Here is a 26,089-nt window from a genome sequence, read left to right on the forward strand (position 1 = left end):
TTGTATTGTATTATTTTGCAGCCACATCTACAGTACCTCCATGTTCCCAACCATTCTATGGTTGCTTTTCACATACTCGTTAGTCCTCATGACAGCCCTCTGAAGTAGATAACATTCCCAATTTAGAGTTGAGGAAACCGAGATGCATAGAGGTTAACTTGCCCAATGTCACACAGCTAGTAAGTGGCGGAGCCAGGATTCAAACCCAGTCAGGCTGGCCCCAGAATCTGCTCTGATGCTGCATAAAAGTGGGGTAAACTCTGGCCAAGGAATCAAGAATCCTGCATTTGCTTTCACCAAGGCTGTTGCCTCCCTCGAAACTGGAAATTCAGCCCCTTGCTCTTTTCCCTCTTGCTGATCTTAAGCTCATTCACCCATGAAAAATATAGCCCATTAAGGAAACATCTTTGCAGAATCTGAATGCTTGTGACCGGTGCTTTGCGGGAAAGGCATGTTTCAGGTGATGATGTGGAGCAAAGGGACCACTCTGGCTTCCTGCCCTGCCTCTGCCACATACTACTGTATATGACATTGACAAGTGGCCTTTTCTCTGGGCCTCAGTTTCCCTGGCTGTTCCAGATGATCACTGAAGTTTTCTTTAGCTCTCATAATCTGTGGGCTCTTAGTCATTGTTTTGTCTGATTTCAGTCCACTCATAGTAACCTCTGTTGTTGACACTTACCTCATTCCAACGGGGTCCAGGGCTAAGTGTTTAAGTTGAGGAGTCTGGGGGAGAAGTTGGAGAATGGGAGGGTTTGAGGGAAGAGATATCCCCACAGTTTCTGAATTTTGTCACCTGTGGCATGTGATCTAACAAGAGCCAACCTTACTTTCATCAGTTCATTTCCAGCTGGGAGACCTGTTTGCTTTCAAGGAAGGAGCAATAAGATAAATGTTGGCCTTGGTGAAAACTTCTAATCCTGATTCTACCACTTACTTTACAAACTGGGTCGCCATAATCATGTTACCTAATTTCTGTGAACCTCAGTTTCCTCAAATGTAAAATGCAGAAAATGTCTACCTTATAGAATTGGAAAATAGAATGATTACGATAAAAATAGGCACTATATATATATGAAGTCTCTAGCCCAGTGCCTGATGCATAGAAGGTGCTCGCCTGTCTTTAGAGGAGAAGGGGAGAGAGTATGATTCTTGGAGTGAGGAATGCCCTACACTTTTGGAGCTGGGAGGTTAGCATTTCTTTCCTTTCAGGTTAGTCCTGGTGCCTATTCTGGGTGCTGGATGGTTGTGACTTGTGAGACCATGTTTTCCTGTGCTGGCTTTTGCTCAGTTCATTGGTGTGGGCATAGTGGAAATCCCAAAAAAGGCTTGTTATGTGAGTGAACACCCTCTTTTTTTCTGATGACGGGAAAAGGATGGGAAGAGGGATCTCTTGGGCAGTGCCAATTTTCCTGCTGATGCTCCAGGAAAGCCATGGCCTGGGAAGTCTGAGGCGACACAGCAGAGGGGTGGGCAGGAAGGGACTTAGGGAGGTGGTGCACCAGCGGCCCGGGGGAGAAGCAATGTGGAGGACTGCTGTGAGGACAAGGACAACAGGCAGACAGACAGCGGGATGGCTGCAGGGAGGAGGGGGCTCTGCCTCCTTGGGGGCCTGGGAAGGGGAGCACAGTGAGCTGAGGCTACAAGGAGGTGGAGGGAAGAAGACTTTTACAGCAAAGACTCTAAGAGCACAAAAGAGAGAGAGGGGAGGGAGGGATTCAGAGGGGAAAAGGGGTGGAGAGAGAAAGAGTAGGAAGAAGTGGGAGGAGGGAAGGCGACAGATACTATTAAAAAGAGGTGGAAGAGGAGCAACTGACAGGCTCAAGAGCAAAAAGCGTGGGCAGTTGGAGAAGAAGCAGCCAGAGTGTGAAGAAGCCAACAGAAGGAAAGTCCAGGGAGGAGGAAAAGAAGCAGGTAAGAGTAGACTTGAATTTGAACAACTAAAACTACAAGTGGATATGAAGTAGCCAGAATAAGGGAACTTAGATTCTGGGCTGGATAAAAACAAAGCTCTTTCTTTCTACCTGTGAGTTTATTCCTTACCTCTCCCACTATTTCCTGTGATAGTGAGGTTTGGATATATTAAAAAGGAAGGTTTAGCGAAGCAGCAGATAAATTACTTCCTTGATTTAGAGGGAGCTGAAGAATTGCGAGTGGAGGGCCCTTGGGGTTCCAGCCTACTTTTGTGGAGTTCAGTCCTCTGGGGGCATCTTAGAAGTGGGTCACCAGTCCATTCCCAAGAACTTTTCTTAGAGAGAATTGGCCCTTTAAAAATAAAACCAACACTGTTTTACGATGCTTCTGCTAGGCATGGAATCTTTTTCAAAATGCTTTTCACAGCATCTAGGGAAGTGTTTTGCTTTTTTTTTTTTTCTCCCTAAGGCATGTTGGATGGTTTAAAAATATTCCCTGCTTAGTTTCCTGTAGAGTATCATGTCCCCGCTGTGCACTGGCCGCATGTGAGAGATCCAGGCTGCCACTTGCAGCCAGAGGAAAGAGGCATGTGAAACCAGTGACGAAGCCCAGGAAAGCACCCACTGAAGGTCTCCTTTCCACTCGCGGTGTGAAGTAGGAGGCCACGGGGCAGAAAGATTCTGTTAGTTTCTTCCTGGACCTTTCTTCTGAGCATGCAGTGAAAGAGCCCAAACTCAGGGGCTGGGAGGCCTTGTAGCAGACACATCCCCATGCTGGGCCTCGGTTTCCTCATCTATAAAATGGAGAATTTGAAGTAGAAGGTTCCCCCTGGTTCCATTCAGCAGTAACGGTGTGTAAGGCTGTGACTCCATAGGCTCCAAGGCAACTCAGAACCACTGAAAAAGGGAGGCGCAACACAAGAATTTCTCATCTTGCTCTGTTGCTCAGTTTTTTCCTTATTGTCCCTCGCAGTATTCCATTATAATAGAGGGATTCCTGCTTCTCACTCCCCAGCAAATCACTGGGGCTGCTGTTTCTGGAAAAAGGCTCTTGCACAAAGAGTTCCAGCTGGCTGCGGGGGGAGGCAGGGCAGTGCAGAGAGCACCGAACAGGGAGTCAGGAGACCTGGAACCAGCAAAATTGAAGGAGAGAAGAGACCAAGGGGAGCGTGTGGAGGTGCAGCGCCTCTGACTGCCTGGTGCTGTAGCTCATGGCTGGGGACATCATCTGGTATTCAGAGGCCTTCTAACCTGACTTTTACATCCCCAGGCCAAGCAGCCTCCATCCCCTCCACCCACTGTCCCCAGAGTCACAGCCAAGCCCAGCCCAGCCCTTGATTCACTGCTCTCTAGGGACAGCTCTGAACTTTCCACCTTCCTGCCAGGTTGCCCGGGGCAGCAGAGCTGTTTGGAGCCTGCTCCCCTGGCTGTCCCTCCAAGCCTTTCCCTCACTCAGCACCTGCCAGTGAGGAGTCCCAATGACCACAGCCTGCAGAGCACAGAGTACCAGGAGAGGATTCTGTGGCTTCCAACCCAACACTCTCTGAGCATCCCTCACCCACACATGTGACATTCACAGAGGACAGCAGTCACAGAATCAGGCTGCCCCGCTTTGTCTCTGCCTTGGAACCCCAGAGGTGTGCTTGCTGGGCTCCTGAAGCTGGTCACTGTTCTTATATCTTAACTGCCTCACTCCTGTTCCCTCTCCTAGTACTGCCTAAGGTCTGAGAACATTAGAACTGAAAGAGGTCTCTTCCATTACCAGCCTCCTTCTTTGGCAAATAAGGAGAACAAGGACTAGAGAGGGGCATGACTCGTAGGAAACGACACGGTGAGTCAAGGCTGATTGAGTTGGGAGAGCACCCTGCCCTGCTCACTCATACTGAGGGCTCTTCTAACCTCCATCCCCCTGGCTGTATTTTCCTAGCCTCCATCTCTCCCTGAGTCTCCCTGATTCTTCCACTTGAGTGTCTCTACAATTCCATTTTTTGGTATTGACTCCCACCTGCCCACCTGCTCTTCATCGTCTACACTGGCTGTTTGTGGGGCACAGGCAGTGGAGGGTGCTGCCACAGTGCTGACTGGTCTCTCAGGTACTGGCTGACCCCACCTCTTAGGACAGGGGACCTGTCTATGTGGATCAATCAGGACAGGAACTAGATGACCTGCCGTCTTCAGGGTTGGGGAGACCCAAGGCCAAAGCTCTGCCCCTGTCCTAGGGAAGGACTCACTTACTGGGGATTCCAGTAGCTCTCTGTGTGAACAAACTCCCATAAGCACCAACCTGGGCTCAAGGGTTGAGCTGGACAAAGGGGAGAGATGACCATTTTCCTGGAAAGCTTCAGGGTTCCTGGAAAGGAAGCTGACTTCCTTCCTATTGTTGGAAGCTGCTGGCTCCTGGTGATGCCAGCTTGATGCACTTTGAGAATAAATTGTTTCTGATATATTAGCAAATAATGGGAAAGTAAAGTTTAGTATTCAACAGCCCACTGAGAGTCAGGAGGTTGCAGGATGAGAGGTATTGAAAAAATCACAGAGGGACCTTAGAGTTTATCTAATTGAAGGGTAGGGCCGAAGGAAGAACCTGGGCATCTGGAGTCACATTTGGCTAGGATTTTAGCTGTGTGATCTTGGGAAAATTATTTAATATCTCTTACAGTCAGTTTCTTCATCTGCCAAAGATGCTAATAAATATCTTCCTCATAAGGTTTTATGAGGATTAAATAAAGTATTTTAAATGGCTATCAAATAGAAAGGCTTCCCATGACATATAATTCCAAGGAGGTATTGCTGGTTTTTTATGACCACAGATTTTTTTTTTCTAGGACTCCTTCTGCTGTCCTCTAAGCTGGAAGTCAGAAACTCTGGACTTGCTTCTTGGCTTTGCCACTAACTTGCCATACTATCATAACTGGGCAAGTCACAGACTCCCCAGATGTTCTAACTTAGAGATGGAAGAGCCTCTACACTTTTGTTTCACATGTGAGCAAAGTGAGGCTCAGGGAGGGAAATATCTTGTCTAGGATCACAAAGAAACAGCTGGAACCAGAAAAGAGCCTCTCTTCATGAAATGATAACATTGCATTTTCACAGGGGATTTCCCGAATCTTACTCCAACCTGGCAACTCCATGATTCAGAACCTCAGGAGAGGACAGAGGTGGCTAGGGATCAAGATGTCCCTTACCCTCAGATCACGGAATAGACAACCCCCTCTTTCTCTTCCAAGTAAAACTGAGCCTGCTTCAAATCTCTCATTGGGAGTGTGCCTTCTGCTTGGTGATCAAATTCAAAAGTGCTGCAGCTTCTCAGAAGAGAGGCATCCCATGAGGCATACATTTTATAATATGGAGCCATGTGGAGTCCAACTCCAGGCCCAAAATCTTGAGTTAAAGACACATTAGGAGGCAGTCTGGACTTGAAACAGGAATGAGAGTGGCTTAATTTGAGTGGGCCCTACACCTCCCTGATTCTCCAGCCTTGACCCGGGAGGTCTGGATGCCTTGTGAGATAACTAATTTATAGACAAATTCCTATACTTTCCATTGTCTGTATTTTTCCCGTCTCTGACAGTTACCCTCTTGCACCTGTGCCACATGAGGGTCCTTGCTGTGTCACTAACCAGCCTGAAGCACTATCAGATTCTGCATCAAGTTGGCTAGTTGGATCACGTCTGAGAGGAGTTTTTACCGGAAATGTCAGAAAAGAAAACAAGGAACTAATATTATTGAGTGCCTATATGCCAGATACTGTTCTAGGTGACTCCACATGTCCATACATTACGTTATCCCCATGAATAAACATTCCCATTTGTTAGATGAGTTAGAAATTGGGAGTATAAGTGACTTGCCTAGGGTTACACTACTAGAGAGTGATGCAAGCAGGGTCCTAGCCCTACTAGTTCTTAGAGACCGGAAGTTCCTCTGCCTAACAATTGCTGTTTCTGTTGTTCTTGTTATGATTTCACATCAACGGAACACCAGAGCCTGCTGTTTGGCCAACCAAGAACCGGGCAGTAGATACTGCTGCAGCCAAGAACACTTGCTGGCTAAAAAAGGAAATAACTTTCTATATGTGAATTCTGGCCAAATGATGGCAGAGGCTGAAGAGTCTGGGAATCCTGACCACTGTGGGCTGAGGGCCCCAATGTAATAATTAATTCTAGGAACAGAATATGTAAGAGATGGCCAGCTAGCAAGGCAGAAGCTAAAAGGAAAAACCCTGGGTCTCTTCTGAGGCAAGGTAAAGTGGGAAAAATAGATGATGATAACTCTGAGAGTTAAGAGACTGGAGTTCTGGGTGCGGGCTTATCATCATCTATCAGTCCTAGTCCTTGGTTTTCTTTCTCTTGTCAGAGACATAGAGAGGATGTGGGCTTTAGAGTTAGGCTAGCTGGATTCAAACCCTTTATGCAGCATTTGCCAGTTGTGGCACTTATTACAAGTACTTAGCCTCTGAACCTCAGTTTTTTCATCAGTGAAATGGGGCAATACTACTTTCCTTGCAGGGTTAATGGGAGGGTTAGAAAGTATAGTTATAAAGGGCTTCACACATGGGAAATACTCAAGTTAGTGTTGTTATCACTATTACTTAACTTCCTTGGACCCTTGTCATCTTGTTTAAAAATAAGGAGTTGAGTTTGATTGATCTCTACATTCCATTCAGCTCTACTGCACTATAAATCTATGACAAATGGGGAAAATAATAAAGAAATATGGGTATTATAATAGAATTTTCATTAGTAATTAATTGCATGGGTACTAAGTAACCCCCTTGGAGCAATTAATAAGGACCTACCAATATTTTGTTGTCATTTAATATCTCCACTTACTACTCCCTTTCATTCACTTTTCATAAATATTTTTTCTTCCAACGGTTTAAGAAAATTATTTAGCGTAGCACAAATCTCTTTCTCCACTTTACTCCCTTCTACTTCCTTGGCTTTGAAACAACTGTCTGCCAGCAGTGTCTCTGAGTGGACCCATCTGTTCTTGCCAGAATAAAATCATTAAATTTAAAAAGGAGTTAATTATCTGCCATTGGTGCCACCGGCTGGAGTAGGAGGAAGACTGGAGTGAGTACTTCATCTCGCTCATCTCTTGTCCTCTCTTATCTCTATCTTCCTTTCCCCTCTGCAGTGAGCAAGGTTCAGGGATGCTGGCCCTCAGTGGACTTCTAATTCTGAGGAAGGTGCCCACACTGCCCAACTCAGTAGCTACAGTTACATCATATGCCTGATCATTTCTCCTGAGGCTGAAGTAGTTACCCCAAATGTAAATCAGGAAAAGAATGAACATCCTAAATGTAAGAATTAGCACCAGTCACGTACAATCAACTCCCTATCCGAACAATGATCTCAACCAACATTCCCACTTCAATCATCTTACATAAAAGTGGCCAGCCGTTGACTGGTTAGGATTTTCCAAAGAAGGAACTTTAAGTGATTTAGATAGAGTTTAGCACAGTTGTCAAGGCAGGGACACTGCTGTCAGATGAGCTAGGAGCTCTTACTGGCAGTGTGATCTTGCTCAAGTTACCCTCTCTGAGCCCTGTAACAAAAGATGAGAGGCCAGGCATGGTGGCTCATGCCTGTAATCCCAGCACTTTGGGAGGCCAAAGTGGGTAGATCGCCTGAGCCCAAGAGTTTGAGACCAGCCTGGGCAACAGGACAAAACCCCATCTCTACAATACAAAAAATTAGCTGGGTGTGGTGGTGCACGCCTGTGATCCTGGCTACTTGGGAGGCTGAGGTGGGAGGATCACCTGAGTTCAGGAGGTCAAGGTTCCAGTGAGCTGTGATTGTATCACTGCACTCCAGCCCGGATGACAAAGTGAGACCCTGTCTCAAGAAAAAAAAAAAAGAATAGTCCCCACTTCCTCAGGTTGTTGTGACAATCAAATGAAAACGGATATAGAAAGACACTTATAGAGTGTCTGGCACATAGAAAGGTGTCAGTGAGTGTTATTTTATTTCCATTATTATTATTATCACCTAGATCCAAATTCTTTTTTGTGTGTGTAACTGAGTAAACTAGAAGACATAGTTGGGAATATCAAAGGATAACAAAGATTACTGAGGTAGCTGAGGATCAAGACCACTTTCTCATGTAATTCTCCCTACATATCCATTTTAAGGAGAAATTATTGGGGTGAGAGGAAATCAGAAAACATGTACACAAATGAATAAGGTACAAAAGAGTTCTGACATAAAGTTTATGCTTGGTGCTTTGCTTTATAAAGCTACCTTGATGTCTGACATGGCAGAGGAGCTCGATAAGCACTTTCTGAACTAAACTGCACTGATATGATACTGTTTTTCAGGCAGCCTTTAAGTGAGGCCCTTTGGGTCCTTTCACAACAGAATTCTCTTAATTGGGAAGCAAGTGAACTCTGCCCTGCACCACATTCCACTGTATGGCGAGTGGAATTATAGCATGGGCCCAGGGGGTTGTTATTATTAGTATGAATAACAACCTTTATTGAGAACCAGAGATCTGTTAGATACTGTCCAGAACATGTGTCGTTGTCCAGAATTAGACTCAGACTCTGTGGAGTGGTCTTGTCATCTAATTTTGACAAGCTTGGATATGTTCCCCAGTACCATGAGGGGAGGAGGCAGTGAGAGAGTAGTCCACAGTGATGGAATTTCTGCTTGAGACACATTCAGTCCTGCTGAGAGAACGGCTCTGTCACAGGTAGAAGAAACACTCAGTGGCTTCCATCTCCCTGGTATTCTGGTCACCATCGTCACTGGGCAGGTGTTCCTATGCCAGCTTCCCAGGGAGGCCCCTCCACTGACATGCAGCACGGCCCCAACATGTTGCTTGGCCTCTGTGTGCATTCTCATCCTTTTCTTCAGAAACTGGTAAAGAATTGCCTTGATCAATTTGCCATTAGGTGTTTTGAGAGACCTAAATGCTATCAATTCATCCATTGTTGTTTTTATAAAGTACATACCACACTGTGCAGGGTGTGGTATTGAGCACTAAGGGGTTTGGGGTGGAGGGAATTTCAGGAGGATAATACAATGATGAACAGAAAAGCAGTTTGTCTTCAAAGAGCTCAGGGTTGAGTGGGAGAGAGAGTACATGGCCTGTAGAGCAACTAATTCTCAGATGTGTGAGACCTCCAAGGCTTTACAGTTCAGCCCAAGGCTCAGCTGCTGACTTGGGGGACCCAGAAATTATTGTAAAATACTATATTAGAAGGGCTATTATGTGTGGCTCCATGGGACAGAACTGGAATCAATAGAAAGAAGAGAATTTTCAAGGCATCCCTACGGTAGCGCCTCACTCACTAGCAATATACCTTCTTAAGCAGGAGAGACGAGGGTGCAGTCACAGCAAGTGTGCTGGGAGGCACCTGTCATCTGCAGCCTACCTAGTTGATGCTTCAGCCACTACTAAAAGACTGCTACAAGCATGGACATTACTAATTGTGCAGTCCTTTACATCCCCAACCCCATTTGGAGGCTTCAGATTAGGCCCTCAGGAGCAAATAATGGACTAAGCATGGCCTATCATGTGGGTTAAGAATGACTCCAAACTCCTAGGCATGGCTTTTAAAGCCCTCCACAATCTGCTCCTGCCTGCTCTGCAGACTCTCCTTCCATGCTTTGCTCATTGTACTCTAAAACCATGCTGGTTTTCATTTCAGTGAATTTGTTCATGCAGTCTTGCCTTTGTCTGAAATCCCCTCATCTCTTCTGCAACTCCTCCACCCACTCCACACCCCCACAAACATCACATATGCCTAACTCCTACACCAGAGTTATCTCCACTGGGAAGTCCTCTCGAAGGTCTAAGAATTGATGAGCTCCACTCTTGGAGGGGAGATGGAATGCAACTTTCTGACTTGAACAGAAACTCTGGAATGAAGCCCTGGTTCTTCCCCCATTAATTGTTTCTTTGAACGAATCACTTTTATATGTTTCCTCCTCTGCAAAACACAGGCAATAACAATCACCCCACAGAGTGGTTATGAGGATTCATTCATTCAACAATAAAAATTGAATGTCTATAACATTCTGAAGGTATTTGGTCTTGAACAGAACAAATATGATCCTGCTCTCTTGGAACCAACAAGAGAATGTAGAAGCGTATTTTGAACAGTATGTAAGCTTTTATTTTTATTTATTTATTGTGAGGTTTTATTTTTACTGCTGACCTTAAGAAGAAAGACTTGAACCTCCTTAGGACCTCTTTGCAATCTGACTGCTAGCCAAACATTTTCTTCAATCATTAAGAAAGCATTTATTGTGTACCAAATGAGAGAACCTAATGCAACAAGAATGCAAAGTAGAAGACAGGGCTTTTAACTTTGAGAAGCACACTACCCATTTGAGAGAAAAAGCTGTTAAATACTTGACAGAAGGAATCATGCCTGATTTTATTAATTTTTTTTTTTTTTTTTTTTTTGAGACGGAGTCTTACTCTGTTGCCCAGGCTGGAGTGCACTGGCATGATCTCAGCTCATTGCAACCTCCACCACCCGGATTCAAGCAACTCTCCTGCCTCAGCCTCCTGAGTAGCTGGGATTACAGCTGCCCACCGCCACACTGGGCTAATTTTTGAATTTTATTAGAGACGAGGTTTCACCATGTTGGCCAGGCTGGTCTTAAACTCCCGACCTCAGATGATCTGCCCGTCTTGGCCTTCCAAAGTGCTGGAATTATAGGCACGAGCTACCACGCCTGGCCAATTTTATTAATTTAATAGACATCATTGAGTGCCCAGTGTGTGTCAGGCCTTGCACCTCTTTGGTACTGTTCTCATTACTCAGAACAGTGGTAGGCACATAAAGGGGACTCAGCAAAGTATTTGCAGGTTGGCTGATAGACAAATGTTTGGCAAACAAGTCTAAGGAAATATATAACCAAGTGTGAGAATGTATCCTCCATGCTGGATGGCAATTAAAATTGCTACCATGTAGCAGATGCTCAGTCTTCTGGAGTTCAAGGGAAATCAAAGAGGGCTGAAGTCAATTTTAGAAGACTTCTCCATTTTGTTGTAGATTTGCGGAGTCAGAGGAAGAGCTTCTGGCTATGAGTTTATGATTAATCTGGGTTGCTCTGAAATGATTTTCTTTGAAAAACATTGGCCGTGTAGGGGGACCACAATGTCACCACAAGAAGGAGCACTGGGCCGGGCGTGGTGGCTCATGCCTGTAATCCCAGCACTTTGGGAGGCCAGGGCGGGAGGATCAACTGAGGTCAGGAATTTGAGACCAGCCTGGCCAACATGGTGAAACTCCTTCTCCACTAAAAATACAAAAACTAACTGGGCATGGTGGAACACGCCTGTAATCCCAGCTACTCCAGAGGCTAAGGCAGGGAGAATTGCTTGAAACTGGGAGGCGGAGGTTGCAGTGAGCTGAGATGGTGCCACTGCACTCCAGCCTGGGTGAAAAAGCGAGACTTTGTCTCAAAAAAAAAAAAAAAAAAAGGAGCACTGGATTCAGAATGCAGGTGCCTGAGCTTTATTTCTGGCCGTTGGCCATATAGTACATGAAATAAAAGCATAAAATGATTCATGCTCACTATACACAAAATCCTTCCTCTGGTCGTCTTCCTCTTATCTAAGCACCATGTAACTATTGCCAAACAAGTTTCCTAGTGGCACCTCCAAAATTTGCTTTCTCTCAGGATAGGACAAGTTGAAAGAGGATGTTGAAGGTTTGGGAGTGAAGAACCTTTGGAGTTGGGATGGTTCTCTTCCAAGTTCTAGGGACCATCTCTTCTTGCCTTGCTGATTTCAGAACTTGTATCGGTGGCAGAGGGCTTTAGAACACAATTCCCTAGGACCCTCCCCCAAACCCATAAACCAGATTCAAGCTCCTGCCCCACATTCCCATAACACCTTATACTTCCTTTATGTTAACACACATTGTGTTTTACTGAAATCATGTATTTAATGTCTACTGTTAATTAAGGGGTATAAAGGCAGTTACATTCAGAGAAGTCAGGGAATCCCTTCTTTGTTTCCCCTCCTTCCTGCTGTATCCTCATTGTCTAGAATGATGGCTGGCATCCTGTAGCCACTCAATAAACTTACTAAATGAATTTTAAAAAGGACATTCTAGGCAGAGGGAACATAAGAAGCCAAGATAAATGGGTGAGAAATGGTGAGATGTGTATATGTACATGGGAAATTGTGTAGCTTAAGTATTGAGTGTGTGAGTGGAAAAGTGGAGAAACGATAGCATAAGACTGTACAGGGTTTCACATGGCAAGTTAAGCAGTTTGGACTTTCTAAGTGGTAGGAAGCCAGTGAGGATAACTGCTAAAGCAGTGAGGTGAATTGCCATTGTGTTTGATAGCATTTATTTATGGCATGGGCAGCTTCCTTTGCCCCTCCTAACATACTTCCTGCCAAGAAGCAGATAATAATCTACAAAGTATTTTATGTGCTATACGCCCAGTAAACTCACTGAGTATCTAATCTACAAATTTCTCTGGCTGAGATGGGGTATCCAAAGGGAGCCAACATAGCTGGAAAAGTAACTACAGCCAGAGACCTTTCACATTATAAACAGCATCTGGTACATGGTAGCAATTTTACGTTTCTCTGACCTTGCCTGAGCGTCAGCAAGAAGTCATACATGAAAAACCCTTCACCCTATTTGCTCTGCCTGGGCCCAGGAGCTCTACCTCACCCCTATACCTCCTCAGATAGTTTCTCTTGTTCCCTCCCAATAAGATATCCTTCCTAATACTGCCTTTCTGGTTTTCCAAGGTGTTCGTTTCTTGTACCTGTGATTTACCTCTTCCAGTTGGAATTCCTTGGACAGCAGTGAAGGAGTCAGCAGTCAAGCCTCTTGGCAGACTAGACCGAAGGGTCACATTCTTTGCCTGGAACTATTTTTATACTTCCTTGGGGACTTGCAAGGAATGAGTGACAGAGTGAGACGATCAAGGGAGAAGTCTTCAGGGACTGAGTGTGGAAAACTTGCCCCAAATCCTGGAAGGATATGACATTTGTTTGTTTTTTTCTCTTTCTATTTCCATTTTCTTCTCATTTCCTCCCCTTCTACTCTTGCTCCCATTTCTTTTCTCCTTTGTAATGCACCTTTCTCTACTTTCTACTTTCTCTTTCTCCCTCCTTCTTCTACTCTCATCCTTCCCCACCGCTCTTGTTGCTAGTAATGGCTACCTTTCATTCAGTTCTTATTTGCTGAACACTGTGTTAAGTGCTTTGCACGCATCATCTCATAGCACTCTGAGTTAACAGTATGTCCATTTTGCAGGTGAGGAAAGTGAAACACAGATTGAATCATTTATCTAAGCCCAGCAGGTGGTAATAGAAATTTGTCAAACCTCAGTAAGCTAACTCCTGCATCTGTCTTTTCTTAACCCTTACATGGTCTTTTTCTCCATTTCCAACCCCTCCTTGTCCTTCCCTTTTCTTCTCTTCTGTTTTATTCCTCCCCTTCTCCCCCACCTTCTTTTTCTCACTTACCATAGTTCAGTCACTGCACGTGTGTGGCTGACCCTGAAGGTGCTGAACACTGTACATGTGCCCAGAAGAGAGGACAGACAATTCAAACTCTTATCTAATCAGCCATTTTCCTTTTGAGCACACGCTCCACAATTTTCCACATTTGGAGGCTGAAAGAGGGGGCGCTTCACCACCTAAGGAAATGGGGCAGATGTCTGATCACAAATGACAGGAAAGGTCTCAAGACCTGGATGGGTCTTTGATATAGAAAGGAGCAGAGATAAGACGCTTTCCGCTCACTCAGGAACTCCCTCATTCTTAGGGACTCTGTATACTCTCAAGGTTGGGGACCTGGGGTCTGAGAGAAGACAGGGCCAGGATGTTGGTCCTGTCAAGGCAACAATCAACTCAAGAGCTGAGGAAGCCTGGACTATGAAATGCACCACCCTGACCCCATCTTTCCCCATAAGCATGAAGAATGTTCATACAGAAACCAGGAGCACGTTGGCAGCAAAGATATGAAGGTCAAAGTTTGAATTTGACAAACCTCTAAGGTCCCACCCAAATCTAAGGTTTTATGATTCTAAGAAAGGAATATTTATGCTCCATTCTCTCCGAGACCTTTGTCATCCTTTTGGTTAGGAATGGTTAGAGGCTTAAACTGTAAGAACATTCATTATTCACTAAGTAAGAATTCTGGAGGTAGGGAGCCTCAAGAGTTGCTTCAGAGGCCTCAGGGCACTGGTTGACATTTCTGAGATTCTCTGGACAGCCTTAGACATCTTGGTTCATACAACTCTGTCCATAGGCAGGAAGCAGTGGGGGTAAGCGAGGCTCACTCCTATTCACTGCGGGATGGGAGCACTGTGAGTGAGGTTCCCTCTTGTTCACAGGGGGATGGGAGCACTGTGAGTGAGGCTCTCTCCATTTACTTGGGGGTAGAAAAACCTTTTCTGGAGCATTCCCTCTACTTTAGATTCTGCCCATACCTCACCTACCAGAACTAACTGCAGAGGAGATTGAGAAAGTGATACCTGGCTTTTTCACCCTGCCAATGGGAGGCAGGCAAGAAACAGGGAATTGGTTTTCTATTGGGTAGGAAACAACAGTGCCTGTCAGCCCCTCCTTCCTTCACTCAACTAAGATGTATTAAACACCTACTCTGGGCCAGGCTCTGGTGATACAGAAGAAGAAACAGTCTCCATTTTCAAACAGTCCCTACTGGGAGAACACAGACAGGCAGAGGATTACAACACAAGGCGGCAAGCACTGGGAGACGAGTAAGTGTCCCGGGGGCCATTACAGGAGCTGAAGAGGCTCAGCTTGAGGGAGGAGGGAGGGTTGGAGGAGGCAATGACTGGGTTAAGTTTTGAAAGGTTAATGCGATTCAGCTAGGGGTGAGGGGACATGTAGGGGTACAGAAGGAGGGCATTTGGGAAGACCTGGCATGGCTGGACAAAAGGAACTCATGTGGACAGGCAGGAACAGGCTGGAAAAGCAGACAAGGGCCAGATGAGGGAGGATTTTGTAAAGAACATAAAGTTTTGGGACATTTATTCTGGACATGGGGGTGGGCAGATCTGTGTGTGGGAACCTTGTTTAAATGAGACACAGAAACTTAGCAGCAGGGTGAGCTGAGCTGTGTGGCTGGAATGGCTGTGTTGCATCGAGGCATGGGAGATCAACATTGCCTTACCAGCCAGGGGAAGTGAGCACTCATCTGTGATACCGTTAGCTGGTGTGACCAAAGCACACTTTTTGTTTGCCACCTCCCAACACAGCTGGTCCATGCTGGATGGTTCTGATTTTTGCAGAGTGCTTCCTGAGGGGCCAAATTTGCCAATCCCATCCTCACTCTTTCCTCCTCCATCTAGTTCTGCCCTCTGCAGCCATAAAAAAATTCCTTTTCCAAGCAACAGCCATTTAAACATTTGGAACAGTTGTGGAATGATTTTCAGAATATCACACACCTCATATCATTTAATCCTCAGAATTCTCTGGTGCAGCTATTCCCATCCTCATTTGATAAATGAAGAAACAGACTCAGTGAGGTAAATGCCCAGAGTCACATTTGCAGACCCCAGTACTGTGTTCTTTTTAATACTCGTGTTTCTCCAGGTGCGGTCCCTCACTGCCTGCATCAGAATTACTTGGGCTGCTTGTTGTAAATCCAGATTCCTGGGGGCCATCCCAGACCTCCTGAAGTAGAATTACTGAGACAAGAGCAGAATCCATATTGTAACACACACCACGATGTCTAGATCCGTTAAAGTGTGGGAGCCATGCTCTAATTTTGCTAATATGGCTACTTTGAATCTTCTCTTTCTTTTTATTTTTGCTGGGAAAGGAGAGCGAGCTTTTCCTTGGTTGCTTTGACTTCTAAGTTGCATTTTCTTAAAGAATCCATTGGATGGATCAGTGGAATCCCAGAACATGATAGACATTCCAGACCTTCACAGAACATCCTTCTCCTTTTCTCTCTTTCTCTCTCCCCCATTTGCAGAAGTTTTGGCATCTGTTCCCTGGCTGTGCCAAGATGGGCGATTGGAGCTTCCTGGGAAATTTCCTGGAGGAAGTACACAAGCACTCGACCGTGGTAGGCAAGGTCTGGCTCACTGTCCTCTTCATATTCCGTATGCTCGTGCTGGGCACAGCTGCTGAGTCTTCCTGGGGGGATGAGCAGGCTGATTTCCGGTGTGATACGATTCAGCCTGGCTGCCAGAACGTCTGCTACGACCAGGCTTTCCCCATCTCCCACATTCGCTACTGGGTGCTGCAGATCATCTTCGTCTCCACGCCCTCTCTGGTGTACATGGGCCACGCCATGCACACTGTGCGCATGCAGGAGAAGCGCAAGCTAAGGGAGGCCGAGAGGGCCAAAGAGGTCCGGGGCTCTGACTCTTACGAGTACCCGGTGGCAGAGAAGGCAGAACTGTCCTGCTGGGAGGAAGGGAATGGAAGGATTGCCCTCCAGGGTACTCTGCTCAACACCTATGTGTGCAGCATCCTGATCCGCACCACCATGGAGGTGGGCTTCATTGTGGGCCAGTACTTCATCTACGGAATCTTCCTGACCACCCTGCACGTCTGCCGCAGGAGTCCCTGTCCCCACCCGGTCAACTGTTACGTATCCCGGCCCACAGAGAAGAATGTCTTCATTGTCTTTATGCTGGCTGTGGCTGCACTGTCCCTCCTCCTTAGCCTGGCTGAGCTCTACCACCTGGGCTGGAAGAAGATCAGACAGCGATTTGTCAAACCGCGGCAGCACATGGCTAAGTGCCAGCTTTCTGGCCCCTCTGTGGGCATAGTCCAGAGCTGCACACCACCCCCTGACTTTAATCAGTGCCTGGAGAATGGCCCTGGGGGAAAATTCTTCAATCCCTTCAGCAATAATATGGCCTCCCAACAAAACACAGACAACCTGGCCACTGAGCAAGTACGAGGTCAGGAGCAGACTCCTGGGGAAGGTTTCATCCAGGTTCGTTACGGCCAGAAGCCTGAGGTGCCCAATGGAGTCTCACCAGGTCACCGCCTTCCCCATGGCTATCATAGCGACAAGCGACGTCTTAGTAAGGCCAGCAGCAAGGCAAGGTCAGATGACCTATCAGTGTGACCCTCCTTTATGGGAGGACCAGGACCAGGTGGGAAAAAAGGAGGCTCAGAGAGGAAAGACATGTCCCTTCTGAACTGATGCTTTCTCACTGTCATCACTGCTTGGCTCCTTTGAGCCCCGGGTCTCAATGATGTTGCTCATTAATTCTAGAAACTATAACCAGGGCTCTGGGATAGTAAGAGACATGACTACCCACCCAGACTGCAGTTCCCTCCCCACCCTCTACCCAGTATACGAAGCCTTTCAGATTACTCATGAAACAGGGTAGAGGGAAAGAAGGGAAGCATGGCAAAAGCTGGCCTGGAAGGGATAGCCAGAGGGATAGAATGACTCTCTCTCTACATACCAGCAACATACCAAATGCGTTCTCTAAGTTCCTACCTCCTTGACCTGATTACCCTCCCTCCTCCAAGGAAGAGCTCAAAGTTCCCAGCCAATAGAGAGCATGAATCAAGGAACTTGCATTATATTTGCTCTTGAATCTGTTGTCTCCATGGACCATTCCTTGGAGTAGTGGTGAGATGGCCTTGGGTTGCCCTTGGCTTCTCCTCCCTCTACTCAGTCTTAAAAAGGGCTTCTTGGAACTTTACCAGCAGCCTCAACTTTACAAATGCCTTGGTACGTACCTCTGGCAAATGCCCCAACTTGGTGATGTTGCAACCTTTCCTTCTGCCAGGGTGTACACCTAGCCTTTGAAGGTGTCAGCTCTGCTAGGGAGTCACTGTACACACAAACTCCACTGGAATTCCTGCCAACATCTGTCACCCTGCAGCTCCTTTACAGTTCAATCCAATGATAGAAACCATCCCTTCCCTTTCTCCCTTGGCTGTTCACCCAGCCATTCCCTGAAGGCCTTATCAACAGGAATATCCAAGAAGCTGTTGTCCTCTCTCGAACCCTGACCAGATCATCAGCCACTGAGGCCAGTGGAATTTCCCCAGGCCTTGTTAAAACAAAGAAAGCATCGTACTTCTCAGATTCCCCTTGTGGAAAAAAAAAAAAAATCTGCTGTGAAGATGAAAATAAAAATGGAGAGAAAACACTGGAAAACTATTTTCCCCTCCTATTTACTTCCTTTGCTGACTGCCAACTTAGTGCCAAGAGGAGGTGTGATGACAGCTATGGAGGCCCCCAGATCGCTCTCTCCTGGAGGCTTTAGCAGGGACATGGAAATAGCAGGGGAATCTCCAGCTCTCTTGGCAGGGCCTTTATTTAAAGAGCACAGAGATTCCTATGTCTCCCTAGTGCCCCTAATGAGACTGCCAAGTGGGGGCTGTAGAAAAGCCTTGCCTTCCCCAGGGACTGGCCTGGTTTCTCTATTCACTGGATACATAATGGGTTGCTATTGTTTTGGATGAAGGTAAAGGATGCTTGGAATTGGATACTGGGACTTATAGAGAGATTATTACATTATTAAAATGCACGTGTGTGTGTGTGTGGGTGCTGATAGGATGACTAAAGGCTAGGGAAGTCCTGAAATAAGGAAAGGAAACCACAGAGAAACTTGTGTCTTCCTGCTCTCCTCTCTGGCTGCCTGGCAGTTATTAACCTAAACAGATAGGCACAAGAGGTTGGGACAGAGGAAGGTAAAGGCTCAGAAGGAGGTTTAACCTCTGACTCACCTGCCCATCTCTGGGCCCTCTGCTGACACTTGGATGCTATTGTTGGGTGGAAAGAAAAATGAGAGTGGAGAAGTGGAGGAAAGTGACTAAGATGCCATTTAGGAAGGAATGTCTGATCATCCCAGGTCCCTGGAGGGGACCTTTTAATCTATTGCCTAGCATTAATATTTTCTCTCCTTCTAGCTCTGAAATGTTTTATGAAATGAGTGTTCTTGAATTAGAAATTCTGTGGGATCAATCTTTGATGGTGAGGGTTTTAGAAAGGAAAAATATAGTAAAATGTGTAATCTGTCTTAATAAAATCTATCTCCACATCTGTCTCTCTTTTGTTGTCCACTTCATGCTGTGACTACAAGAGAAGGATGGCAGACTTGGTGGGGAGGGGAGCGCTTGGACTATACCCATCAGTAAGCCAGTAATGCAAAGAGCTTTAAAGTCAGGCATGCAATGGCTAAAATTCCAGTTGCTAACTTACATCTGAACTCCAGCAAGACAATCTCTGAGCGCTGGTTTCTTCATCTGTAAACTGGGCCCCATTAATACCTACCTCACGGGGCTGTTAACTGAGCTGTTAAGTACCTCATAGGGCTGTTAACTGAGTTGACTGTAAAGAGTTTAGCAGAGTGCTTGGGAAATAACAGTCATTACATGGTAATTGTTGTTATTATCTGGTTATTTTTGTTATTGTTTTGAATACACAGTATTTGAAAATGGGATGTTGAGGGATGATTCCAGAACTTCCCTTTATCAAGCCCACAATCTGCCTAGTGTGATCAGATTAACTCACATTATTCTATTCTAACAATTAGAATAGAATTAAACAGGAATTCATTTATCATCAATTCTAGGAACCACAGTCTCCAGGAGGTGATACATAAAAAATAAAACAAAACAGAACAAAACAAAAGACTAAGAAACTACACAGAGAAGAGGGGAGACCTGACCTGGACCTAAAAAATGAGAAGGCTTTAGGGAAGTATAGACCCCAAGGATGAGTCTGTGAAATAGGTTTTTGTATTACCATTTTACAGATACGTAAACTGACCCCCAGGAGAGCTCCCTGAGAGTGGGGCTGCTTCTCACTGGCTCCCTATTGATATTTCATCTATTTGGAAGAAGAGAAATAACTGTTGCTCCAAACAAAGGGTCAAGGGACCGGCCACTTAACCTTTCACCAACAAATGGGTGTCATTTCTGAGAGAAGATTAGGAAAGACAAACAGAAGTGTAATCTTAACTACCAATCAGTCTTGTTTATCAGGGCAGGAAAGCTTTTTAAAAAAGGTCTTGCAAAGAGATCATAGAACGCATATTATGACACCAATATGGAGACTTAGGAGTACACCTGGCCTCTGTCTGAGGATAAGGTGCTCCACCCAGAGATACTGCAGTAGTCCAACTAGAGAAAGCACTCGGAACCCATTTTTTTCTCCTAGAAAAAAAAAAAACAGTCCATCTCACATTTTTATAAACATAGTCATTAACATTTAACAGTTCATTTTATGCTGGACTGCAAAAACTAAGGAACTTATAGTAAGATTTCAACCTCATGTATGTTTACTCTCATTTTCTTTCTTTCTCCCTCCCTTCAAAACTTCATCACTAAAGAGCATAAGCTGGTTGGTAATAGAGTGAACACACTCTGAGTTGCAGGCCTCTTTAGGCCCATTTCCTTAAATTCCTTCCTCCAGTGCTAGATAAGACCAGAATGTTTCATTCCAATGGCTCAAGTGTTTAAGTGGTTAAATGCTAATAATACTCCTATGTAAAATCATAGTATGAATGGGTTTCAGATTTTTTCCTAATAGCAAATTGTGATACCAGAGAGAAAAACAAAAGAACAAGGACAGTAGGCACCTTGCAGGCCTCTTGAAGGATTGCTGTCGTGATGTGGAAATCAGGAAAACAGCGAGGCTGGAGGGAACTGCCCACGTCCCAATCCTCAGGAAGTTTTGGAAGCCCCTGCAGTTGGTCCTTGATAATAAACAGATTTTTTAAAAACCTAGATTTTTAAGTGGAATATGATTAAGGATTTTTCCTTTCATTGGTCACTTGATGATCATCAGAGATAGGTAGAGTCTATAGTTTTTTATTGTTGCAAGTGGAAAATATTGTCACTCAACAAAGAATTATTGACCAGCTATTTTCAGGTGGGCATTATGTTAGGCTTTAGGAGTATAATTTTAGAGACCAGACATGATTCCTGCCTTTTGGATCTTACAGTTTGGTGGGGAAGGCACTCTAACACAAATAAACAAATAAAATAATTTGTGTGTGTGTGTGTGAGAGAGGGCCTCACTGTGTTGCCCAGGCTGGAGTGCAGTGGCACGATCTTGGCTCACTGCAAACTCCGCCTCCTTGGTTTGAATGATTCTTGTGCCTTAGCCTCCCGAGTAGCTGGGATTACAGGCATGCACCACCATTTTTAGTAGAGATGGAGTTTTGCCATGTTGGCAAGGCCGGTCTTGAACTCCTGGCCTCAAGTGGTACACTCGCCTCAGCCTCCCAAAGTGCTAGGATTACAGGTGTGATTCACCACACCCAGGGCTAAATAAAATAAATTGTGACAAGTGTCATGAAGGGAACAAGGGTTAACAAAGGTGGGCTGAGAGATTCTAGTATTCAGATAGGGCAGCGGAAAGTCTTTTCTGAGGAGGTAACATTGAAGCTGAGATGTGACAGTTTAGAAGCCAGGCACTGAACCGCAGGGGAGGAACCCAGGTCGGTGAATCTAAATTCCTTCCAGAAAATTCCAGAATACAGCTGTCCCTTATCTCAGTTTAGTCCAACATTTTTGAAAGACAGAATTCAAGCAGTAACTAAAACAGCACGGTTTGGCACCAACTGTAGCAAAACACACATATCTCTTTCTGCAAAAAATTCAAAGGACAGTAATCTTTTTACTCAAGGAAGCAGAAGGGGCATATGTAAAAGATCTGAATTAAAACAAGAAAATATATGTTAAGTTCTAAAAGCCCTATTTTTTTTTTTTTTTTTTATGATCAGGAAGACTGTTAGAATCCACCAGTATCAATTCTGATAACACACTTTGGGCCTTCTAAACTAGGCCTATTCCATGGGGTAGGGCAGGAGAGGGGATGCAGGGGTGCTCGGGGACAGAAGGGAGTCCAGTCCAGGCTTGTTGGAAGAAGACTATATCCACAGGGGCTGGGAGAGAGCCAGCAGGGCATGGCCCAGAGTAGCCTTAGCATCAGGGAAGTCAAAGCAGCAAAACATCAAGTACACAGAGAGGTGGGGAATGGGGAGGGTGGAGGAGCACATAGCAGGGAAGCCAGGCCGTGGAAGTTGTGTAAGACTCCAGACAGGCAGGCAGGCACTGTTGGGGACATGTCTCAGCTGGCAGTAGGGCCCCAGACCCTGATCTGGATTTGGAACTGGACTTCCAGACTCAGGGAAAGGAGTCTGACATGGGCAGAGCAGAGCTTCATCCTAGTAGCTGGGTTACTAAGCAAGGCACTAGGACAGAGTCCTGGATAGAGTACAAGCAGGCTCTTGTACTCTTGTGGGGCCCATTATGAAAATTACAGAAGTGCAGATGAATAAACTGAGTCAAGCTCTTGGTGGCAATATATATGATGTTTATAGATACAGTACCTTCAAAGCCTTAAACCAAAGGAATGACAACCTTGAGACTTCTAAGCACCTCATCAAGCCAGCGGGTGGGGAGATGATTTGGGGGTTGGAGGCTAATGCTTTTCTTTATCTATCTCCACCTTCAGCTAAGGGCAGCACAGCCGCGGGGGAGGCCACGGCTTGGAAACAAGGCTTAAGCCCCCTCAGTCCCTTCAATCTGACTGAATTTTCCATTACCCTGATTCAAGGCCCTTATGGGACTGCGTGCATGTACTTGCTAACAAAGGGTTTCTCAGAGAAAGTGAGAACCATGCAGGAACCTTTCAGGAGTGTTCATCGCCCTGGGCTCTGCAGCCTGGCCAAGGCTAAATCCCCTCCAGCAGCAGCTGCTGTTCAGCCAACAGGGGGATTCAGGGCAGGATAGAAAGTTATTTTATACCTTCTTGGGACTTGTCTTTAAATGTGATAAAATATAACCTGGAGGGGTTTACATTTACAAAGGTTTGAGGTAAAATTGCACATTTGAAACCATTGTAAAAACTTGTGTAGGGTGTAGTTGGCTGGGGAAAAGTCAATTTAAAAACCCTCACATATTTTAATAGTAATAATGAAATACACCTTCAATTATTAAGTGCTTGCTATTTTCTAGGCATTGTGCTAAGAGATTTTATGAATTGCTATTTCATCCTTACAGTAATCCTTCAAGGTTATTTGACCCCATTTTACAGATAAGGAAACTGAGACTTAGATTCAGTAACTTGCACAGCTACTAGGCAGTAGGATTGGGATTTAAACCTGCCTTATACTTCTCTTAAGTGCTCATCATATATTCTTAAGTAAAAAGGCAAGACACAAAATTGTATGTGTAGCATGATTATGATGTGCAAAATAGGCATTTATGTTTGGCATGGTACTGCGCATCTATAGTCCCAGTTATTTGGGAAGCTGAGGTGGGAGGATCACTTGAGCCCAGGAGTCCCAGGACAGGCTGGACAACATAGCAAGACCCCTATCTCAAAAAAAAAGGCATTTATAAGAGCAAAGACTTGAGGGAAACAAATAAAAATGAAAGCAATTTGGTGGATTGGTGGGGGTGCTTTAATTCTCTTAATTTTGTAAACTATTTTAATGTAATGATGCTATTTTTGAAATTAACACACTTAAAATATATTTATATTCAACTTTTGGGCCAAATTTGGTGTTCCCCTGGGGTGGCTGCCAGGAGCTGCCTTTCAGTTTCTGCAATCCTCATGCCTGGGAAAATTTTTTTGTTTGGGCTCAGACTGTCACCTTTAAATGGGATATGGTTAGCAGGAGGTGCCCACCCCAGGGTTCTGGCAGTCAACTGTGTGATAGCAGATGGCCCACCAGCTGCGGCCTCTGGGAATGGCGGAGCACTAGAGTGAATTGGGAGGCAAGGCTTCCCCCATGAACTCTTCTTACACATCCCAGTGTGATGAGCGCCCACTGCGCACCATGTCAGGGCCACAGGCAGGCACCGTTTGGGAGGATATCTGTAAGACAGAATCCTGCCCTCAACCACTCGGGACCTTGTAGAGGAGGGGAACAATGCTATATTACCAGGGAGCAGTGCTCAGTGTGGTAAGAGGAAAAAATGGCACTGAAGGTCTTCAGAGGAAGGGGAGAACCTGGAGAGGAGGAAGAGCTCAGGAAGGGCTTCATAGAGTTGGTGGCGCTTGAAATCGCCTTTGAAAGAGGAATAAGATTTCCTACGTCAGAAGAGAAGACTTCCCGGTGGGAGAAAATGACACAAATTAAAACAAACAAACAAACACCAGCAACAGAACCGATATGGAACTGGTATGTTCCAGGAGCCGGGAGGAGCCCTGAGGGAGTGAGGCCAAGAGGTGGGATGCACAGTGGGGAATGCTGGACGCTTTCACTCTGTAAGTGGTAATGACCTGTTGAGTTTCTTTGTGTGTCGGGAGTGGGATGATCAGGGCTACACTTCAGAGTTACACTTCAGAGTTGCAGCAGGTGAGACAGGGAAGACTGGTGGGGCTGGGAGAGGGACACAGGCAGGAGGACTTGGTGACTGGTCAGGTATGGGGTGGGGGATGGTGGTAGGAAGAAGTCAGGAATGACTAAGAGGCTTTAGGTCTTAGTCATTCAACAAAATTTATTCCATTCACTTATTTAACAAACATAAGATTCAGGCCTGCTGTATGCCTCATGCAGCGCCAGGACCTGGGGATTCAGAGAGGAAAGCTGTGGTCAGACAATTATTATGCAGTAGAGGGATCATGGGTGTGGTAGACTCTTTTCTGCTTTACTACAGATCCTCTCTGCCTCACCTGCCTCTTCTTCCAGCTGTCTGGAAACCATATGTATCAATTTCACATGGGTGCAGCTGACTGCATCTGACTTCCCCCATGATTTCCCTAAGGAAGCAGTGGTAGAACCCTGCTCAGTACTTTCCCCAACACATGGGCAACCTTGAAATGTGGGCCTAATGCAACACATGGCAAATCTCTGATCAGTGGGTTTGTCTCCACCCCTGTCCCACTCCCCTGGTGGTTCTGAGATCTGGATGATAGGGCTACTCAAGGGTGCGGTCCTGTGGATTGAGCAGCCAGTGACACTTAGCAGTGTCCTGCTTGATGACACATCTTCCTATTGAGTCTGCCTCGTTACCTGTCTTTCTTGCCTCATGCCCTATTGTTGCCCCAAGACTATACACTCTATTGATGTGTTAGCACATCAGCCTTTGCCTCAGGCCTGCTTCCTGGAGAATCCAGACTGAGCCAATGATTCCTTTTTGAAATGTAGCTTTCCTCATTCTACAATAGTATGACATTCAGACCAGGCCTGGAGCATCATGGTTAGTAGCTATCCTTCACTGCTAGAACAAGTATACGTGTGTAGGGAAAAACATTCTGACATTTGATAGTATTCTTGCCAGCATTTATAGGGATTTTTAAAAATTCCTGTGGTTTCCTGTGTGTGTCTTGACTACCTGGATAGATCTTTCCCTCCAGACCTTGTGCCTTGCAACATTTAGGACAACGTTAGGCAGGCAAGAGATTCTGGAAAACATCTGCCATGTTGAACTGAAGTTGTTCTTTCTTATTTTTCTGGATTCTACCTTGTCTTTTGCTGATTCACTTTATCTACAAACTAGTTTCCAAAAGGGCATTTTCTTCCTCTCCTTGTGCTGCCTGTGCATGGTGAAATACAGCACCAGTGGAAACTTACACTGAGCATGAAAGCATGACCACTTTCCAACAGACACAACGGTTTATCCAAAGAGCTCTCCTCCCCAGACAGTGGCTCTGAAGACCCTGCTTGGGAAATATCCAAGCTTGTAGCTACTATCATGTCCCTATGTCCCCCTGTGTTTCCAAGACATCCTGCCTCCCATCCCCACACCACCACTGACAAACTGTGACAGCCCCCCAGTTTTATTTGAATTTTCTATGGGAAAGGAAATTAAAGTGTGGAAAGAAACAGTTAATCAAGGACTTCCCTGTCACTAACTTGTCTGTCTTCTTCCCTACCCTCTAAAACAGTCTCAAGATTTTAGGAAAATAAACCATTACTACACACATACTCACACATGTTGGGGTCCGTATTTTAACATGTATAGCAGCCTTTAACCCAGTGGGAGTGGGAGGTTCTCTGAGAGTGGGAGGGCGCAGCTAAAATGATGGTGGCGTTTCGCTCTGCCTCCCATGTCAGGCTCAGGCAGGAGAGCTGAGAGTGTGGAGGTGTTGAGTTCAGGACAGCCAGGGCACTTCAGCTGGTTAAAGAGAGTGAAAGGTGCCCTCTGACAGCTGGGTCTGGGAGCTGTCAAGGCATGGATAGAGCTGCTCTGTGTAGCAGCTAAGCTTTCAAAGGGAAACACCTCTGGCTTTTCAAACATGCACTTTCTGCTTCCTTTCCCTGGCACCTACT

General features: G+C 45.6%; 2 protein-coding genes across 3 annotated transcripts in view; both read left to right on the top strand.

Moving 5' to 3' along the window:
• LOC100447686 (neuroblastoma breakpoint family member 12) overlaps positions 1-26,089 on the top strand; it is a 2,265,351-nt gene that overhangs the window by 534,733 nt on the left and 1,704,529 nt on the right.
• On the top strand, positions 1,743-18,895 carry GJA5 (gap junction protein alpha 5). 2 transcript variants are annotated; one of them, XM_002810337.6, is made up of 2 exons: positions 1,743-1,914; positions 15,850-18,895. In XM_002810337.6, exon 2 carries the CDS (start codon positions 15,883-15,885, stop codon positions 16,957-16,959), a length of 1,077 nt encoding a protein of 358 aa, XP_002810383.1. In that variant the 5' UTR covers positions 1,743-1,914; positions 15,850-15,882; the 3' UTR covers positions 16,960-18,895. The 2 variants fall into 2 exon arrangements, with proteins under 2 accessions (XP_002810383.1, XP_054409598.1); XM_054553623.2 differs by lacking the exon at positions 1,743-1,914 and adding an exon at positions 13,639-14,626.

This window comes from Pongo abelii, chromosome 1 (genome assembly GCF_028885655.2).
Source record: "Pongo abelii isolate AG06213 chromosome 1, NHGRI_mPonAbe1-v2.0_pri, whole genome shotgun sequence".
NCBI classification, from domain to species: domain Eukaryota; kingdom Metazoa; phylum Chordata; class Mammalia; order Primates; family Hominidae; genus Pongo; species Pongo abelii.